A 20,319-nucleotide genomic window follows, 5' to 3' on the forward strand; every position below is an offset into this window, starting at 1 on the left:
TCAGAGGTTGGTGTTAGATGTCTTCCTTGATCACCTTCTACCTTATTTTTTGTGACAAGGTCTCTTACTGAACCTGGAGCTCATCCATTCTGCTAGGCTGGTTGGCTAGCCAATGAACTCAAGTTATCTCTCTGTCTCTGCCCTAACAGTATGTCATGTTATAGCAATGTACCTCTTGTTTTACATGAGCAAGGGAATCTGAACTCTGGTTGTCATGCTTGTGTGGCTGGGACTTTACCAACTCAACCATCCCTGCAACACTAAAACTGGATTCAGCTGGTGACAGGAAGGGGCTTTAAGCTCTAAGACCATACCACTTCAGGAATTCACTTTCCTTATTGAGATCTAATTTTCCTAGCAACATTTTATAATGAATAGTCATTCTTTAGAGCACAGTCAACACATCACGCAGAGTACCTGACACATAAACAGCACCTCCACATGGTTGGGTCTTTCCACTCTTTTTCCCCTCTTAACACTAACTCTTTAGACCTTCGCAGTTTCAGCCACATAGTTATATTATTTGCTTTGTTGCCAGAGGGGAGTCATAGATGAAGCACTTCTAAGCAGGGTGCTTGGCATCCCTACTGAATAGTTACCTGAGTATCCTGGTTCATAACTTAGTTTCCATTTGTCATCACACTCTTATTAAAATTGTTTTTAAATAAAGTGTGGTTAGAGACTTAGCATAATGAGAGAATTTTAGGTGACATTTGGACTTGTTTTTTAACATATATGAATGAACTTCTTTCCTAGCCTGTACTAATGTTTTTCTATATTATTCTAGAAACTTTTTTTAAGAGTGGGCATGGTAGTAACTGCCTTTAATAGAGGCACATTGGAGGCAGAAGCATATGGATCTCTGTGAGTTTGAGGTTAGTTTGGTCTACAAAGCAAGTTCCAGGACAGCCAAGCCTATACATAGACCCTGTCATAAAAATAAATATACATATATAAAATAAAATAAAAACTTTCTTCAGGAGTTGGAAAGATGGCTCAGTTGGGATTCAAAGCATGGGCTGCTCTAGCAGAGGACCAGGGTTTGAACCCCCAGCAACCACATGGTTACTAACAACCTTCTGTACCTCTAGTTCTAGGGGATCTGACACCATCTTCTGGCCTTCTCTGGCACTGCATTCATGTGATGTACAGACACACATCGTAAAGATTATAGGTGCATACCACATCAATGTATATAAAATCTAATGCTTTGGGCATGCTAGGCTAGGCAAGTACTATGCCAACTGAGTTATAGTCCAGCCTCATGTATTATAAATTAAAGAGGATACATAAGGGACTGGAGAGATGTCTCAGTGGTCATAATGGGCTTGCTATTTAAGTATGAGGACCCTAAGTAAGGATTCCCAGTACCCAAGGAAAGCCAGCCTGTACACCCAGCACTGGGTAGCTGAGACAAGCAGATCCTAGGGATTCTATAGCACATCAGTGTAGCCAAGAAAGGTTGACTGAGAGATCTTATTTTCAGAGTCAGAGAGATGGGCCAAGTTTGAAGACCTGAGCTTGATATCCAGGACCCATATGGTAGAAGGAGAGAACCATCTCCTATAAATTGTCCACATATTCACCCCAAAACACACAAAATATAAAACTTGGATAATCCCTTTGAAACCACTCATAAAATCAGAAGTCATATCTTACCTTCTGAGCACACAAAACACCAGCTAACATTAACATGCTCATGATTTCGGCAACCCCGCCTAGGGGTGAAGTGATTAGGGCAGATGATACTATTAGATGCAAGGATTTTTGACCCAGCAGCAAGACAAAAGTCATTAGCATGGTATGCCACAGGACAGCGGACACAGCGCATCAGACGACCTACATATATGGACAGTAGAGAAATGGGGGAGGAGCAAGAGAAAAAGATTACATATGGAAACAAAGTGCACTATGTAAGTCTATTTGTCAGCAGAGAGAATGACTACCTAAAAACATGGCTCTTATACATGTATTCCACTATTAAGAGTAAGAGGAGCTGGGCGGTGGTGGTGCACGCCTTTAATCCCAGCACTCTGGGAGGCAGAGGCAGGCAGACCTCAATGAGTATGAGGCCAGCCTGGGCTACAGAGTGATATCCAGGACAGGTACCAAAACTACACAGAGAAACCCTGTCTCCAAAAACAAATAAACAAACAAAAACAAAACAAACAAACAAAAAAAAGGGCTGGAGAGATGGCTCAGAGGTTAAGAGCACCGATTGTTCTTCCAGAAGTCCTGAGTTCAATTCCCAGCACCCAATGGTGGCTCACAACCATCTGTAATGAGATCTGGCACCCTCTTCTGTGTACATAATAAATAAATAAATCTTAAAAAAAAAAAAAAAAAAAAAAAAGAGGGAAGCTCTGTGCTAGTCCCCAGTGGGAGTAGGACTGCACAATTGTAAATACACCTGCCTCAGCAAGGAGACCACCATCCAGATAACTGCCTCGAATCCTCTAATGCCTCAAATAAGTCAAAATGAAAAGGAATAGATTCATGAGGCAGAGGCAGGTGAGCTCAGAGGCCAGCCTGGTCTACAGAGGGAGTTCCAGGACAGCCAAGCTACACAGAGAAACCTTGTCAAAAAAACCAAAAGATAAAAAAAAAAAAGGAATGGAACAGTGGTACTAATGTTTGCCTAGTATTCTACAATGCTTGCTTGTTTCCCACATGGATCTCCTAATATACCTCAGCAACTAAAAACCAGTATCAAACTACTTAAATTAATCTATATGGCAGCAACAATTAAAAGGGGATATAAAATGCACCGAAGAGAAGATGTTTTCAAACAAAATCTTCAGAGATATCTAAATATTTTAAACTATCAGCAAGAAATCCCACAGAATACAACACGCTATCAGTGAAATTCATTACTCTATTAGGCTACAATGATGTTACTTTACCAAATCGACAAGCAGGAGTCTATGAAGAGATGCTTCAGATTGCAATTGAAAATAAATATTTCCAAAGCAACTGAAGTCTTATAATTAGATTGGTTTATATTAAAAAAACAACAACATCCGGGCGGTGGTGGCGCACACCTTTAATCCCAGCACTTGGAGGAAGAGGCAGGTGGATCTCTGAGAGTTCGAGGGCAGTCTGGTGTACAGAGTGATTTCCATGACAGGCACCAAAGATAAAAAGAAAAACCCTGTCTCAAAAAACAAAAAATAGCAGCAACAACAACAACAACAAAACCACCACAACAAAAACTACCTTTAGAAGCGGATACATTGGCTGGATTAGCAGCATGGCAAGTTATACAGATGTGGAGGGGGCACCTGAAGCCCTTGTTCTGCATGACAGTTGGTGGGTACTTCTGGACACATTCTTCATGGTAAAACTTTCCACATAAGGGCAGAAGGCACCTTTTTACATCTTCCCCACTCTGCTTACATACAAAACAGGTATGGATTCCTGGGAAAGGAAAGAGGAAACAAGTTAGTATTACAGGAATCTACCTAAGCTAATCTATCTAAGCCATTAGGTCTAAGTTAGTGAAGAACTTTACTGAACCAAGCTGACAAAATCTGACCCTAATAAATGAACCACTTTAGTACCTTTATAAGTGGGCAATCTGATCTGATATGTGCTTATTGGTATGATGTAACAGGGTGTGTATTATACTGTCTACAAAGCATTCCTGTCAAAAGAGAAACTCAATTGTGATCAAATCCAGCCTTTAGATCTAACTACATTGTAGGTGATACAGAAAACACAGGAACAAGGGGTTGGCCGGACATCCCAGTGGGTGTAAGTGTTTGCTCTCAAGTCTTATTCCTGGGTTTGTGTGATAAAATCTCCTGACAAAGCAAGAATTTATTTTAGCTTACAATTTCAGATTATGGTCTATCACTTCACGATGTCAAGGTGGCAGCAACTTGAAGCAGCCAGTGCTACCCAGTCAGGAGTAGAGAGAATGAATGTATCGGATGCACTTTTAGACTAGATTTTGCCAAGTCAATTTCCTTAAGGCAGTTTCCTATAGACATGCCCACAGGCCAAGCAGATTTAGACAATTTTTTGTGAAGCTTTCTGGGGAATTCTGAGACCCGAACTCAAGAGATCCGCCTACTTCTCTCTACCTCTCAAGTGCTAGGATTAAAGGCTTGTACCACTGCGTTCAGCACACTTCTTACCCCTTCTCAGATAATTCTACATTGTGTTGTGTCAAGCTAACAATTATAACTATCAGTCAGTTTTGATCCTTTTTTTTTTTTAAAGAGTTTTATTTATTTATTATGTATTCTGCCTGCATGCCAGAAGAGGGCACCAGATCTCATTGCAGATGAGCCATCACGTGGTTTCTGGGAATTGAACTCAGACCTCTGGGAAGAGCAGTCAGTGCTCTTTAACCTCTGAGCCATCTCTATGCCCCGCCCCCCCTTCTTTTAAATACCTTTGAGACAGATGGAAAAAATCTGAAAATGAACCCAGGAGTTACTATAACTATAAAATCTATTGGATTCTCTTTTGAAAGTTCTGTTAGAAGACTTCAATGAGCACTTACAGATTCTTTGTGTGTATATATGTTTGTAAGTGGAGGTTAAGGTCGACACGGAATGTCTTCCTCAGTCACTGTCTACCTTTTATATTTATTTGTTTATTTTTGGTTTTTATTTTTGATACAGGGTTTCTCTGTGTAATAGCTCTGGAACTTGCTTTGTAGACCAGGCTGGCCTCAAACTCACAGAGCTATCCCTGCCTCTGCCTTTCAAGTGCTGGGGTTAAAGGCGTGAGCTAACACTGCCCAGCCTCTACCTTTTATTTTTTAAAAGATGGATTTATTTGGCATGAGGCACAAGAGGATGTTGGATCCCCTGGAACCTGAGTTACAGGCAGTTGTGTTCTACCCAATTTGGTTGCAGGGCAATGAACTCAGGTTCTATGAAAGAGCACCAAGGCCTAGCCCCACCCCTCTTACTTTTTGAAATAATGTGGCCAGATAGTGAGCTCCAGGAAGCTGCCTGTCTCTGCCTCCCAGTGGCTGGGATTACAGACACACACAGCCATACCTGCCCTTTTACATGGATCCTGGGAATCCAAACTCAGGTCCTTATGCTGGTATGATAATCATTTTACTGACTGTGCCACCTTCCTAACAGAACACGCGCAAACTCTTTACTTTTCGTTTTACCATTATTTAAATGAAAAGTTAAGGAAAGAAAGAGAAGTGGGAAGTGGGAGAAAGAAGAGACACTGCTTTGGAGATACAGTACCATAAAATGCAGAGGAAGGGAAAAGACCAGTACTGAAAAGCAAATTTGAGCATGAACCTTGACATCTGCCATAAAATAGAAGCTCATTTAACTAAAATACCCATCTATAAATATGGAGATCATAATAAAATCTAAGAAAAAATGTAAACTATGTATTTGTAAAGAAACAAGTGGATACTACAGACCTGCTATTATTATTCAACTAGAGCAATCTAAGCAATGAGATGATCACCCTGTTACAGTAAAACAGGGAGAGCCACCAGGTAAGGAAATAACATCTTATTTTGTTGTCTGTCTAAGAGCAGGTAAAATATCTCTTTAAAAAAAAAAGATTGATTTATATGACAGTTCTGTGAAATACTGTTTGCCTAGCCTGCATAAGACTCTGAGTCTAACTCACTCTGAATCTAACTTCCAGGCCTGGAAAAAATAAAAATAGAAGTTTCACTATACTTCAAATCACACACAAGTTACTTTAAAATAGATTACACACATAAATATGAAGACAGAAACTATTAAAACCACAGAAGATATATAAGTGGGAAAAAAAGTGCCGCCAAGTTAAGCTGTATTTCTTAAATACAACAAAATATTTACAAATAAAAGTTGATAAACTAGGGACCCAGAGACGCCTCAGTGGTTAAGAGCACACTGGTTTCTCTTCCAGAAGACAGACGCCAGCACCCATATGGCATCTCACAACCATCTGTAACTCCAATTCCAGGGGAACCAATATCCTCTTCTAGCTTTTGAGGTCACCAGGCACGCAGGTGGTGTACATACACACATACATACATACATACAGGCAGGCAGAATGCTCATACACATAAGATAAAAATCTTTTAGAAGTTGACAAACTAGACTTTATCAAATTCTGAGCCAGGAATAATGGTGTATGCTTGTAATAACAACAATGATGAGGGTCCTTGAGAATTTTACAGCCAGCCTGAGATCATATCTCCTAAGACAGATGGACATAGCTCGGGAGTAGAGCTGGTCTATTATGCACAAAGAGTTTACCCCCAGGACCACAAACAAACCAACACTCTAAAGACACTGCCAAAAGACGGTGACAACTAATATGATTGATAGAGAGCAGCACACAGAGCATGAGGAAGGCATGAGTTCAAGATCAGCCTGGACTCTACAGTAAATTGCCAACTCAAGAACAACAAGAAAGAAAGATAAAACAAAAAACAAAAAACCAGAGGAGAAACAAGATGATAAGGGTGAAGAGACCACCACAATAGGAAATACCGTATACTGATTGGTCAGGGTAAGGACATTTTAGATGTGACCCTAACACCAGAGAAAAAACAAAACATAAGCAATTCAGATTTGAACACAGTAAAAAAGCTAGTCATAGTGGCTTATACCTATAATCTTAGCATTTGGAAGGCTGAGGAAGGACTGTAGGTAGGAACAGGTTGGGCTACAAAATGACTATCTCAGAAACAAAACAAACAAAAAAGACAAAAACAAAAACCCCCAAATACCTAAGAAGAAACAGTGAACATAGGGAAGAGACAACCTAACCAACAGGAGAAATGGTTTGTAAACTGTACACTAACAAAGGAATAACATACAAAATACATATAAAGAGGGGCTGGAGAGATGGCTCAGTGGTCAAGAGCACTGGCTGCTCTTCCAGAGGACCTGGGTTCAATGTCCAGCACCCACATGGCAGCTCACAACTGTCTGTAACTCCAGTTCCAGAGAATCTGATACTTTCACAGCAATGCACATAAAAGTTCAATAAATTATTTAAAATATATGAAAAAAGAATTAAAAAAATAAAATATACATAAAGAACTAAGTGTCAGCACTGGCGGCTATAATGGCTTCCCGGGAAAGGCAGAGCGAGAGGAGGGACTGTAAGGAAAGGGCAGGACGAAGAGGACAAAGAGGGAAGGGAGACAGTCCACGGAGCACAGGAAGGACTGTGCTTCAGGAACGGCAGCAGTTAGACATCTGCTGCTTTTTTGTTATAATCCCTCCTTCACCCTCCCCCATCCCTAGCTATGGATAGTCTATCTATCCATAGCAAGAGCAGACCACAGCAGTGGAGAGGAGTAGCAGAAACATCAGGCAAAGAAGACGATGGTGGAGTGACCACCTGACCACGGTAGACTGGCGTGAGACACACAAAACTAAGACATGGCAGAAAAAAGAAACCCACAAAACAGTTTATCATCTCATTCTGTATTGCTACTAAGGAGTCAGCAAAAGCATGTGATCAAGCTCAGAGGAGGTGATGAAGGACCAGAAATGCTTACATATACAACAAAATGACCAACTCCATGGGCTTGATGGAAAGATTATGGCCCAATGTAATCTCTAAATGTTTTTCATTAAAAATGATTGCTGTACTGTTTATCTCCAAGAATAGCTTTCTACACTTGCTGTAAAGAAATATCATCAGAAAAGGCAGTGCAAGATTCAGGTCTAAATCTATTGTTCTATTTTCCCCTATTTTAGCATTCTCAAAAAGATCCCATCCATAATACAGGCAGAAAGCAAAGGTGCAGCTAAACAACACGCTTTTTCTTCATCCTGATCTCTTATTACGACCAGTGCTTCTTGGTCCCCCACCCTATCCGAATAAATCTTTTCAACTTTGCTACAAGATCTCTACACTGACAGTAATGTCCTTTCCACCTGGGAAAAACTCAACCTCCTGCAGGATTCTTTCACTCCTGTCATTGACCTAGAGCCGATGTTCTGGTGGAGGGGAAGAAAGCTTGGTCCTAAGGTTGAAGGCCAGCTTTCAAAGGTTCTCTGTTCATATTTCTGACTACAGGCTTTCTGAATCAGAGGAATTTTATTTGTAGGATGTCTGAAGAGATGTTGGGTTCATGGTTAGGTTACACTTGTGTTGAACATTTTGTCCATGGAAATGGGCAAAAGCCTCAAAAGCTACCTCCAAACAAAACTGTTTAGTCCTAGAGGAAATCAAACTCCCAAACTCCAACAAGCAAAGGTGGAAGGAACTCATCTTGTAGGACAACCTAATGACCATTATTTTCTTTTGACTGAACCTCCACTGAATATTCAAGAAAAAAGTAGATAGTTGATTAAAATAATATTTGAATCCTTCCACATTCCAGGTCTTTATTATTGTGCAGGTTATTCCTGCCTCATCTGTGTCATGGACCTCAAGACAAGCTGGACACTGATTGTTAAGGTAGTGAGATAATGGAGTCCATGTCATTCATGTAATTTCTGTAGCTGAAGGTATGTATTCTGCAGCTGTATTAAACACAGTCCAACTACAGGACAAGACACAGTATTTTGTTTGGCAACCACGGAGAGATAGGAGATGAGGAATTCCTCCTGGAACCTGCTAATGCAATAAAGGACGGCTAACCATAGTTTTGTCTTGACTAAACTTAGTTAAAGTCTGAGCAGGTATGATATAGATAGGTCAAAGTGGATTAACACTGTTCAGGGATCAACAAGATCGAAGAGAAATAATTTTCCACTGAGGCTGTTTCTCAGAGATTCTTGGGACCTGAAACTCATTAATTCAGAGTTTGCTAATTTAGACTTTATTCAACCTATCTAAGAAAATGCACAGTAATTAATTCAGAATTGTTGTACTCAAGTCACATACTCTCTACAACATTGTCTTCTCTGGAGGTTTAGCCATATCAAGGGACTTGGATATTTATTGTAATGACTTGTAAATAACTGTAGAGACAAGGTTGAAACTAAGAAAGGGAGTGGAAGCAGATGGAAGCTCAGACCTACTGATGTACAATATATATACCACATACAGTGACAGACAGCTTTTGTTCGGAGGACTGATGCTAGTCTGCATGCCTGTGTTCTAGCAATTATGCAATACCAACAAGGACTCTGAAGAAATGGGATGTAGCATTCATCATTGAGACCCAGTGCTTGAAGTCCATGTTTTAACCTTGAGTTTACTGTTAGTAGGGTTAAGGGAATGGAAAAAGCTAATCTAATGTCTCCGACTGTTTTGTCTGGGTACATGGTTTTTGAGATCTTATTTCTTAAGTTTTCATTGTTTTGTGTTCTTTGAGGCAGGGTTTTATACAGTCCTGTCAGGACTCAAGCTTACTATATATTTAAGGATTGACCACGAATTCCACAGAGTCTTCTCTCTTACTCCTGAGTGCTGAGTGTGTCCCCACAATGGACTGAGGTTTTAAACCTGACCTGGAACAGGTAAGAAAAGCTAGGCATGACAATTCATACCTATAACCCCAGCACTGGAGCTGAGGGAGGATACCATGGAGTTCAAGGTTACCCTGAGCTATTTGGAAATCAAAGCCAGCCTGGGCTACAGAAACCCATTTCAAAACTCAAGACAAAGACCACACCTTTAATCCTAGCACTCGGGAGGCAGAAGCAGTAGGAGTTCCAGGACAGTCTGGTCAACAGAGTTCAAGACTACATAGTGAGATCCTACCTATCTCAAAGCAACAATACTCCACCAAATCCAAAATCAAAAAAGCAGAAAGACTGAATATTATACAGGAATTTGAATGATCAAGTATTTTTATCTAGATTGGTATTTAATTGTTTGAGTCAAGGTTTCACTCTGTATCTATCCCAGGCTAGTAAAACCTCTCTGCCTGTCTCCCAGGTTTTGGGATTGTAAGAAGGCATCACCACCAACTGGCTCTGAATATGTGAACCTTATCTAACACACAACATGGTTTAGTTCTCTCTCTGTTAGCTAATATTTAATGATATGTATTGGTGGTTCAGTGGGTAACACTGCTTGTTATGTAAGTCTAATGACCTGAGTTTGATCCCCAGAATGCACAAAATGTTATAGCATCAATTGTCTTCAGACCTACAAACACCTACCACAATATGTATGAGTTCTCTCACATACATCATATATACATACACACAATAATATGGAAAATAAAAATCAAAAACAATACCCTTACAAATGTAGAGAATTTAATAGCAGTTACAGAGACTCAGAGAACTGGGTTGAAGTTAGTCAACAAAATATAAAGGTATAATTAGGAAAAAAAAATACTCTTCTACAAAATGGGGTAACAGTAAGTTATTTTTAATTTGTACTTTTAAAAGATCCTGCCGGGCGGTGGTGGCACATGCCTTTAGTCTCAGCACTCGGGAGGCAGAGTTAGGCAGATCTCTGTGAGTTTGAGGCCAGCCTGGTCTACAGAGTGAGTTCCAGGACAGGCACCAAAACAACACCGAGAAACCCTATCTCAAAAAAAAAAAAAAAAAAAAAAAAAAAAAAAAGATCCAAATGAGGGGAATTCAAATGGTTTCACAACAAAGAAATGATGGATGTTTAAAGGGATAGGTATGCTCATTACCCTAAACTAACCATAACATGGAATCAGCACACTGCACCCCATATAATGTACAATAACTATGTGTCAGTTAACAATTCTTAAAATTGTTAACACGGAGTTGCAAAGATGGTTCAGCAGTTAAATGCACTTGCTACTCTCCAAAGTACCTGAGTTTCTTTCCCAGCACCCATATTGAGTAGCTCACAATGGCCTATACCACCAACTTAGGGACTGACATCCTCTACTGGTCTCTGAGGGCATCCGCATATACCTGACATGTAATCATAAACACATAAAACATGAATCTTAAAAAAAAAAAAGATTTTAAAAAAATTATATTTTTTTGATTTTTTAAGACAAATCCTAAGTCATATCTTAGATATACAATCCTGGCACTTAGGAAGTAGAAAAAGGAGTACAGTAGGTTCAAGGTCATCCTCAAATATATACACAGTGGGGTTAACACTACAGGAAACTATTTAAAATCACAACAAAAACAAAATTTAAGCCACAGACTGGAAGAATATTTTGAAAAGCCTATCTGAAAGAGCTCTTATATTTAGAAGATTAAAAAAAAAAAAAAAAAGCAGGGCATAGTGGAACATCCCTTTACTCCTAGCACTTCCAAGGAAGAGGAGGCAGGCGGATTTCTGAGTTTGAGGCCAGTCTAGTCTATATAGTGAGTTCCAGGCCAGCTAGGGCTGCATAGAGAAATGGTCTCCACTGTCCTGATGGTTTGAATAGAAGGTGGCCAACAGGCACACGAAAAAGGTGTTCAGCATTGCTAGTTCATAAATGCAAATCAGTAAACTAAAACAGGAGATTCTACCCTCCAGCTACCAACACAATCAAATGAAAGGTACTGACAATGAAGGATAAACAGACCCTAAGAAACCACAGCAGAGAATGTAAAATGATGTAATTCAAGCTATACTACCACATAATTTATACATTCTACTAAGGTACTTATTCATCCAAGAGTAAAGAAAATAAGCTTTATTTTTAAAGGCCTAAACCATAAAGTAGTAAATATCTACCATTAAATACTATTCAACAATAAAAAGTCTTTCCTAAGATTAGGATAATGAACTATGATATAAGCAACAATGTTGGTAATTAGTAATTATACTGAATTATGATTTCTCAGGCATTTTCAGATATTTACGAATACAAACGTTACAACAAATCAAACTGTACACTTTATTGTTTTGATACAGGGTCTCACTGTGTGGTTCTGACTGGCCAGGAACCAGTTATGTAGACCAGGCTAGCCTCAAACTTAGATATCTACCTGCCTCATGAGTGTACCACCTCACCCAGCACACACACACCATCAATCATCACCAACAACTCATGTCTTCAGGCTCTGTGACAGAGAGCTTGTGCCATCTTGCCACTCCCACACCTTTTTTTTTCTTTTTTTTTTTTAAAAAAAAGATAGCATCTCATGGGATTAGAGAGATGACTCAGCCGTTAAGAGCACCAGTTGCTCTTCCAGAGGATACAATTTTAATTCTCAGCATCCACATGGTAGCTCACAACTATCTGTAAATTCCAATTCCAGGGGATCTTATACTTTTTTCTAGCCTACTCATGTATCAGGTATTTAAATGATTCATAGCTATACATGCATGCAAAACTCATAAATTTTAAGAGTAACAAAAGAAAATCACACACACACACACACAGATATAAACACATTAAAAATAAAAGGATATTGCTGGATATGGTGGCACATGCCTTTAATCCCAGCACTTAGAAGGTAGAGGCAGGCTCTTTTTGTGTTTGAAGCCAGCCTAGTCTACTCCAGGGTTATAGAGAAACCCTGTCTCAAGGAAAAGGGCGGGGGAAAAAGGATCTAATGATGTAGGCCCATACAGGCCTTAAGTTCCTAATCTGCCTCATTACATGTGCCAATACCTCAATAGAGTTGTTTTTGTTTGTTTGTTTTTTGTTTTTTTGAGACAGGGTTTCTCCGTGTAGCTTTGGAGCTTTTCCTGGAACTCACTCTGTAGCCCAGGCTGGCCTCAAACTCATTGAGGTCTGTCTGCCTCTGCCTCCCAGAGTGCTGGGATTAAAGGTGTGCGCCACCACCACCCAGCCTCAATAGAGGTGTTTTAAGAAAGAATGAGCTGGACAGAAATGTTGGCTTACACCTACAATCCCAACATTCAGAAGGCCAAGGCAGAAAGAGTGCCAGGAGTTCAAAGCAAGCCTAGACTATGGTGTGAGGAAGAGGGACTGGAGAGTGGAAAGGATGGGAAGAAAGATGATCTTCTGATGCATCCTTTAACACAGATGAATCTCAAAGACATTACTACACTTGAGTCACACAGAAATGACTGCATACTATTTTATTTATATGCAGAAACAGCTTTACCTTGGGATCAGTTTATTCAGAGATCATTTCAGAATGATAAAGATAATAAGGCAATTCTATTATCATGTAAGATTTTCTGAGAGTTAGGACCTTATAGTACCTACATCTACATGTGCAACAAGTTCACTGTTGTCAGAAAGTGGCATTTTCAATATACCTTTTTCCTAAAAAACTTAAAATCCCGATTGTATTAGATGGCAGACTTTATCCACTTTACCTGTGCGACACTCATTGCAGATAAATTTTCCTCGAGGCATCTCAGTTAGGCCAAGGCACTCCAGGTGGAAAGCCCCACAGCACTGAGCCTCACATAACAAGAGCTCACCCAGTTTCTCACAGTTCTGTAAAGGAAAAGAAATAGATGTGTCTGTAAAAGACTTTAGTCCCAAATGAAGAGCTCTCATGAGATCAAAGGTTAAGAAATAAATACCTTTTCTCTGTGAAATCCCCTCATTTATTCAACTAATATTTAATAATTATCTATGTGTCAGGTATAAGAAGATCTCTGGTTTTTATGGGAAGAGATGACACAAACAAATAAAATAAAAGTCTCACTTTTCTTGTTGCTGTGATAAATAAATACCCCAAGAAAAGCAATTTAAGGGAGACAGGATTATTCTGGCTCAAAATTCAAGATACAGTCAAGCTGGGCAGTGGCAGCGAACACCTTTAATCCCAGCACTCAGGAGGCAGAGGCAGGCAGATCTCTGAGTTCGAAGCCAGCCTGGTCTATGGTGCAAGATCCAGGACAGGCTCCATAACTACACAGAGAAACCGTGTCTCAAAAACAAAAAACAAGCCGGGCGGTGGTGGCGCACGCCTTTAATCCCAGCACTCGGGAGGCAGAGCCAGGTGGATCTCTGTGAGTTCGAGGCCAGCCTGGACTACCAAGTGAGTTCCAGGAAAGGCGCAAAGCTACACAGAGAAACCCTGTCTCGAAAAACCAAAAAAAACAAAAACAAAAACAAACAAACAAACAAAAAACAGTCTACTGTGGTGGGGAGGTCAAAGTAGCAAGAGCTTGATCTAGCTGGTCACACATGAACTATAATCAGGAATCAGAGAGCAATGAACGGCTTTAGCTTGGCTCACAGTCTGGAATCTCAGCCAAGGGAATGGCACCATCCACAGTGGGCAAATTCCCCACTTTACTCAATTAACCTACTCAAGATAATCCCTTACAGGCAAGAACAGAGAATAAATAATCCCTCACAAGTGTACCTGGAGGAGATTCCAAATCCTGTCAAGTTGATAATTAACACTAATAATAACACAGGAAAGAGATCAGATAATGATCAATCAGTATTAGGCAGAGAATTCAAATAGCTAACTTGGCTTTGGTTATGAGGATGACGTCTCTAGGCCAGGGTCTGAAAGTTCAAGTTAGGCTGTGAAGAGACAAAGGAAGGGAGCAAACACAAGGCCCACAGGCAGTAAAACGTGACTGAAGCAACAAAGAAAGCCACTGTTACTTTCCTAAAGTGAAAACAGGTCATAACTGGCAGGAAATGACATTAAAAAAAAAAAAAGGTCCATAATTTCAGATTTTATTCTAGTACAAAGATGTACTATTGGAGAGCTTTGCCAAATGAAGGCTGAACTCCGGTGTTCATTTTAAAAAGATCCTGCAGCTGGTTATTGGAAAAGGAACTCAAGAACAAAGTTAAGAGGGGACAAACCAGAAGGCTGTGCGGGAGGCAGTGTCAGCACCAAAGTAAGAGCCCTCGAGATGTCCCTCAAATTACTTCAAAAACACAGATCCCTCACACCCCTTCTCTCTTTGTCCCTCTCACTGGGAACCAAACAAAGTTTTGGGCCCATCAAGAAAGAAAGACATCACATCACGGACTGAGACAGTCTCATGAAGACATGGTGTCACTAAAGAGAAGAGCTTATGAAATGAAGGTATTATCTCTCATTATGAAAACCTTGGAAATACCCAATATGTTACTTTTTATCCCATTTGTATCTACACACTGATTCACAACCAAATTCTAGTACAAAAATAAGCCTTATACTATCAACTAGGACACCCCATACCAAAATCTGCGAAAATCCCAGTCCTTTGTACAAAATGACACAGAAAACTGCATAGTATATACACAATGCTCTTGTGTACTTCAAAACACTTAAATTATAACACCGTTTACAGTGTACATGCTATGTACATAGCTGTTCCTTGAAAAAGCCTCACAACAACCAAGGGTCTGTATGAGGCTGAAGAGATGGCTCAGTCAGTAAAGAGCTTTCTGTACAAGCCTGAGGAACTAGGTACGACCCCAACCCATGTAAAAAGCTGGGCATGGTGGTGCACACTTGTAAACCCATGCTGGAGAAACAGACAGACAGATTCCTGGATCTTGCTGGCTAGCCAGCCTACCTAAACAGCAAGTCCAGTGAGAGACCTTGCCTCAAAAATCAAAATGGACAGGGTTGAGCATGGCAGTACAACTTTAATCCCAGATGAGAAGGCAGAGGTAGGAGGATCTCTATGAGTTCCAGGACAGCAGGACTACATAGTGAGACTCTGTCTCAATGAAGGAAAAACAAAACAAAACAAAACAAAAAACGAACAGCTCCAGAGGAATGACACCCTACTTTTGACTTCTGGCTTCCACCGTGCATAAGCACACATGTATACACATACACAATGACAGACAGACAGACAGACAGACAGACAGACAGACAGACAGACACACACCACACACACAGAGTCACAAAATACAAACAGCTGTACATATACATATGGGTACCCCTCCAAATAAACCTGTATATGTTCAGTACAGACCCAGCCATCAACTATTACAGTATACATCACAAACAAGATAAATAAACTTTCCCAAAGTATTTTTCCATCTATACAATTGGTTGAATCCACAGAAACCAAAATCTACTATTTGTAACAAAGCAAAAGAAACAGCCATGATGGTGGCCAAGCCTTTAATCCCAGTACAAGGGAAGCAGAGGCAGATGGATCTGAGTTCAAGGTCAGCCTAGTCTACAGAGTGAGTTCCAGGACAGGTAGGGCTATAAAAAGAAAAACCCGTTTAGGTGACAAAAGGTCTTTGTCACCTAAATAAACAAGTAGGAAAATGTTAGGGAGAAAGTTAAGCTTAGGGCCTTAATGTAGTAGAAATTACTTATTCTCAAATATTTGACTTTCCTATTATCTATTACTCCCAAATCAAAACTAAAAATAATGAAAAGAAAAAGAAATCCTGTTTTATATATTTACATATTTAGAGAGCCAGTGACAGTTTTCATACAGTAAGCCAATTCACATTCAATTTAAAATATGAAAATTTCAATTACAGTACAAACTGAATACATTTTTCAAATTAACTACATGGTTTACCATAACCCCTTACTTGGGATAACCATATCATTTACCTTTGAACTGGACACTTGAGAAAGGAAGTGCAACAAATGTATGCACCTCACATCAATCCAGCAAGCCTGGACCACAGGGTTACCCCCACTTTCTACCTATTCCTCCTGTCCCACACGTAGCTTAAAACGGCCATTAACTTCATTCTGCTTGTATCTCCTTCCCAAGTGCTCGAATTACAGTGTGTAACCATACCAAGTTTGAATTTTTTTTTTTTTTTTTTTTAAGATAGGGTCTCACTATATGCCCCTCAATGGCTTAGAAGTGATACATAGACTACTAGGCTAATCTCAAACTCAGAGATCCACCTGGCTCTGTCTTTTGAGTGCTAGGACTGAATGTGAGTACCACCTTGACTGGCAAATATTCTTTTAAAAAATGATCTGTGTAAAATGTGTTTACACTCTGACTTGTTTTATCAATAATTAATGAGCATAACTGCTTTTCAGGATCAATACTGTATTTGGAAATTAGTCCAAATATGGAAAACATCCCACCCCCACTCAAAAGAGACAAGGTCTCACTATGTATTATAGGATGTCTTGGAACTCACTCTGTAGACCAGGCTGGCCTTGAACTCAGAGATCTGCCTGCCCCTGCTTCCACAGTGATGGGATTAAAGGTGTGCAACACTCTGCCTGGCTCAGGTAAACGTTCTTAATGTAACAGAGAAAACGACAACGCAAACCAATGGGATAAAATTGTATCTGTCACAGTAACAGAGCCTGGGCCTGGGATTACTTTTTAGTGTTTCAATTAAAAACAATAGGGTCCAAGTAGGGTGCAGGGAGGGTGGAGGTCAAAGCAGGCAGACCTCTGTGAGTTTGAAGCCAGCCTGGTCAACATAGCAAGTTCCAGGCCAGTCAGGGTTACTAAGTAAGATCCCATCTCAAAAAACAAAAACAAAAACCACCAATAAATCAATAAATACAGTGGTAGATAAAGTGGATCAATGAATAATGCGCTTGCCTTGTAAGCATGGGATCTGAGTTCAAATTCACACACCCCATATAGAAAGCCAAACCTCCAGTGTGCGTACAATCCCAGCAGCTATGAGATGTGAGGAAATGACAAGCAGACCCCTGGATGCTCATGGTCAATGTATCTAAGTTCCAGGCCAAATGGCAGGCCCAGTTTCAAACAAAAAGTGTTGGTCACCTGGGGATCTCCACTCAAAATTGTCCTCAGACCTCCACACGTTAGGCCCACATGTACCTGCACATCCACCCACGCACGCACACACACACAGACATACGCCAAGTATATCAGGTTTTCATAATGTCGGATTTTAAGAATTTACAAAGGTAAATCAAGGAACTGATAACTCACAAAGCCACATAAACACCTCACAAAGAAACAGAACAACAGTTACGACTCAAAACAACTAGGTTTGAATCCAGGATGCCCCATGACCACATGCAACCGATGCAATCTCTTGTGTAGTTCAATTTCTCATATGCAGAATGGGAATAACAACAAAAAACTCTACCTTAAAAGATTGTCAGGATGAATAAATGATGTAATGTTTATAAATTAAAGACTAGACAGTGAATATTGTACCAATATTCACCAAATAAAAGAAAAATTTTGAAAACTATAACAATCCTTGAAACATCCCTAATTAAAGAATCAATGGCGTTATGGGGGTACACACCTAAAACCCCAGTATCTGGGAGGAAGAAGCAGAAGGATATAGAGTTCAGGGCTAGCCTGGGCTATGTGGGACTCTCTCAAAAACTAAAAACCAAACAAACAAACAAAAACAAAAATCCCAAAGAGAAGGAAGAGGGAGAAGAGGGGACACACACAATATGACACGCAGAGGACAAGAAAATTATTTTTCACTGAGTAAAAACACATTTCGCTGTTTCTGGGGGCATATACTCATGGGCCACGAGGACAAACTGTAACCAATATTCAATTAATTCCTTCTCTTTGTTTTTCAAAGGAGACAAAAGAATTATAGCCTTAAAGAGGGATCATCTATAGCCATTTTCTCTAACTGAGATAAGGTCTTTAAGAAAAAGAGGGAGTTTCTCAAAAAGGACACATGCAACAAAAATAAGACAAGCACCCTACCTGACAAACATTTTCCTTGAGTGCTGCTCCTCCACCTCGTTCAACCTGCAGTTTTTTGGATGCAGACATCCCAGGATCGTGTTCTATACCGTCTTCAAGAATCTCTTTGGGGCTGGCAGCAGTTCTGTGAATCATCAGTTCTCCCTTGCAGAGAAAAAATAATGTCCCACATCTGTATTATTGATGTCTCCTCCATCTGACCCCCTCCTCCCTCTGGGCTGCTATTTGTCTAGCCATTAAGCACTTACAGATGTTCAGCCAATCACGCGGGCGGACTGCATGCAATGTTAGTTCTAACCCTGCTGTGATTGGACGGGTAGTGGGCGCCTCATGCCCTGCCACTAACTGCTCTGAGGCTGTTCCACTGGAACTTTTTGAGCTGTTCCATTTAAAGGTTTCACTAAGGGAGAGAAAACATTCTTAAGTTTATTTGATTACTTATTTGTCCTTCCAAGATCCGTGTTTCCTAGGCAATGCCCCCCTTGGGCATTCTATTCAAATTAGAAAACACTTGGCAGCAGCATCTGTGATGCTCACTCACTGGATCTAATTCTATTTTTAACTTGGATTCAAAAGCTAGAGGTAGCATCAGTGACTACACTGACACTCTGTTTAAAATGCTTTTCAAAAGCTGATGTTTATAAACATCCCAAATTAAGCAACTGATGGTCAAGAAATAAGCATATGGAAATTCCCCCTAACTGCAGCATTCTTAACTTTTATAGGGAACTAGTTAGGTTCATTCATATTATTTGGTTACTTAAGCTGTACTCTCTGGTTTTAGAACAACTCTACTTATTAAGGCAACAGTTATATATATTGTATCTGCTATCTTGAGCACAGGATATTATCTTTTTAAGGGGCCATTATCCATAGTTGCAGTATCTGTTTCGCTAGGACTGGGCTCTCCATAAGTCAAGATTCTTTAAACCTAATTAATCATCTCAGTAGAACACTATTCTTAGATTCAAGGGAGGGGAGGGGACTTCTAGTGTGAAAGGTGATTCTCTTTGGAAGGTAAAACGGTGAGGAACTGAGTAATACCTCTGAGCGTGGAGCCTCTTTTGAGGAGCCGTCCTTTCTCACTTTTTTATAGTGCACTCTGGCGACTTTGGCTGTAACATGCCTTTGTCGTTTTCGTTTCCTTGGTTTATCAAATATCTTGGTAGTGCCTACGACAGGAAAACAAATGTTACCTAATAGCTAGCTACTCAAATACATGTCCAACAACTTTTATCCTTAAATTAAGGATCCTTAAAAAATTATGGTAAATTACAGTAAAACCTAACATATTTAAAAAGACATAGTGTTTACTTATTATTTATTTATTTCTGGGAGACACTCTCTCTCCTTGCTGTAGACCAGGCTTGCCTTGAATTTACTGAGATCCACTTGCCTCTAGTTGGATTAAGTTGTATACCACCAACCCCAGCAGTAATAGGTTTTATCTTACTAGAAAACTATTACTTAAGACAAAGCTAAAAGCTAGCATTTTTTTTCAGCAATCCTATAGCTATGGTTTTATCCTAACTTAATCACTTAACAGAAAGTCTGAGAAAGGAAGAAACAGCAATAAAACACAGTAACTTTCAAAAACATTTTACTTATTTAATGTGTTTATATCTGTGCCTGAATGCTTGTGCATGCAGTACCTAGGGAGGCTAGAAAAGGATGTTGAATTTCCCTGGAGCTAGAATTATAGGTAGTTATGAATGGCCTTAAATGGGTGCTAGGAACCTATCCCAGATCATCTTGTAAGAGCAACAAGAACTCAACCACTGAGCCATTTCTCTTGCCTAGAAGGACTTTCTTGAAGTCTATAAAATGTTGCTGCTGTAATTTGAATCAATTTTCATGTTACAAATACTTCAATTGAAATTGTTTTTCAATAAACTATCCAACTTAAAAGGTTTTCTGTATCTAGATTAATATAAACAGGTTAGTTTA

The 20,319-nt window shown here is 39.8% G+C and overlaps 1 protein-coding gene across 5 annotated transcripts in view; it reads right to left on the reverse strand.

The window, feature by feature from the left end:
* Positions 1-20,319, reverse strand: part of Nsd1 (nuclear receptor binding SET domain protein 1) — a 109,935-nt gene that overhangs the window by 20,854 nt on the left and 68,762 nt on the right. For all 5 annotated transcript variants that reach the window (XM_059262872.1, XM_059262874.1, XM_059262871.1 and 2 more), the window contains 5 exons: positions 19,417-19,544; positions 18,373-18,516; positions 13,123-13,246; positions 3,217-3,417; positions 1,660-1,839 (listed from right to left, as the gene is read on the reverse strand). In XM_059262872.1, the coding sequence (XP_059118855.1) occupies positions 1,660-1,839; positions 3,217-3,417; positions 13,123-13,246; positions 18,373-18,516; positions 19,417-19,544 (777 nt within the window). The remainder of the gene's footprint in view (positions 1-1,659; positions 1,840-3,216; positions 3,418-13,122; positions 13,247-18,372; positions 18,517-19,416; positions 19,545-20,319) is intronic.

The sequence above is a fragment of the Peromyscus eremicus genome, chromosome 5, assembly GCF_949786415.1.
Source record: "Peromyscus eremicus chromosome 5, PerEre_H2_v1, whole genome shotgun sequence".
NCBI classification, from domain to species: Eukaryota; Metazoa; Chordata; class Mammalia; order Rodentia; family Cricetidae; genus Peromyscus; species Peromyscus eremicus.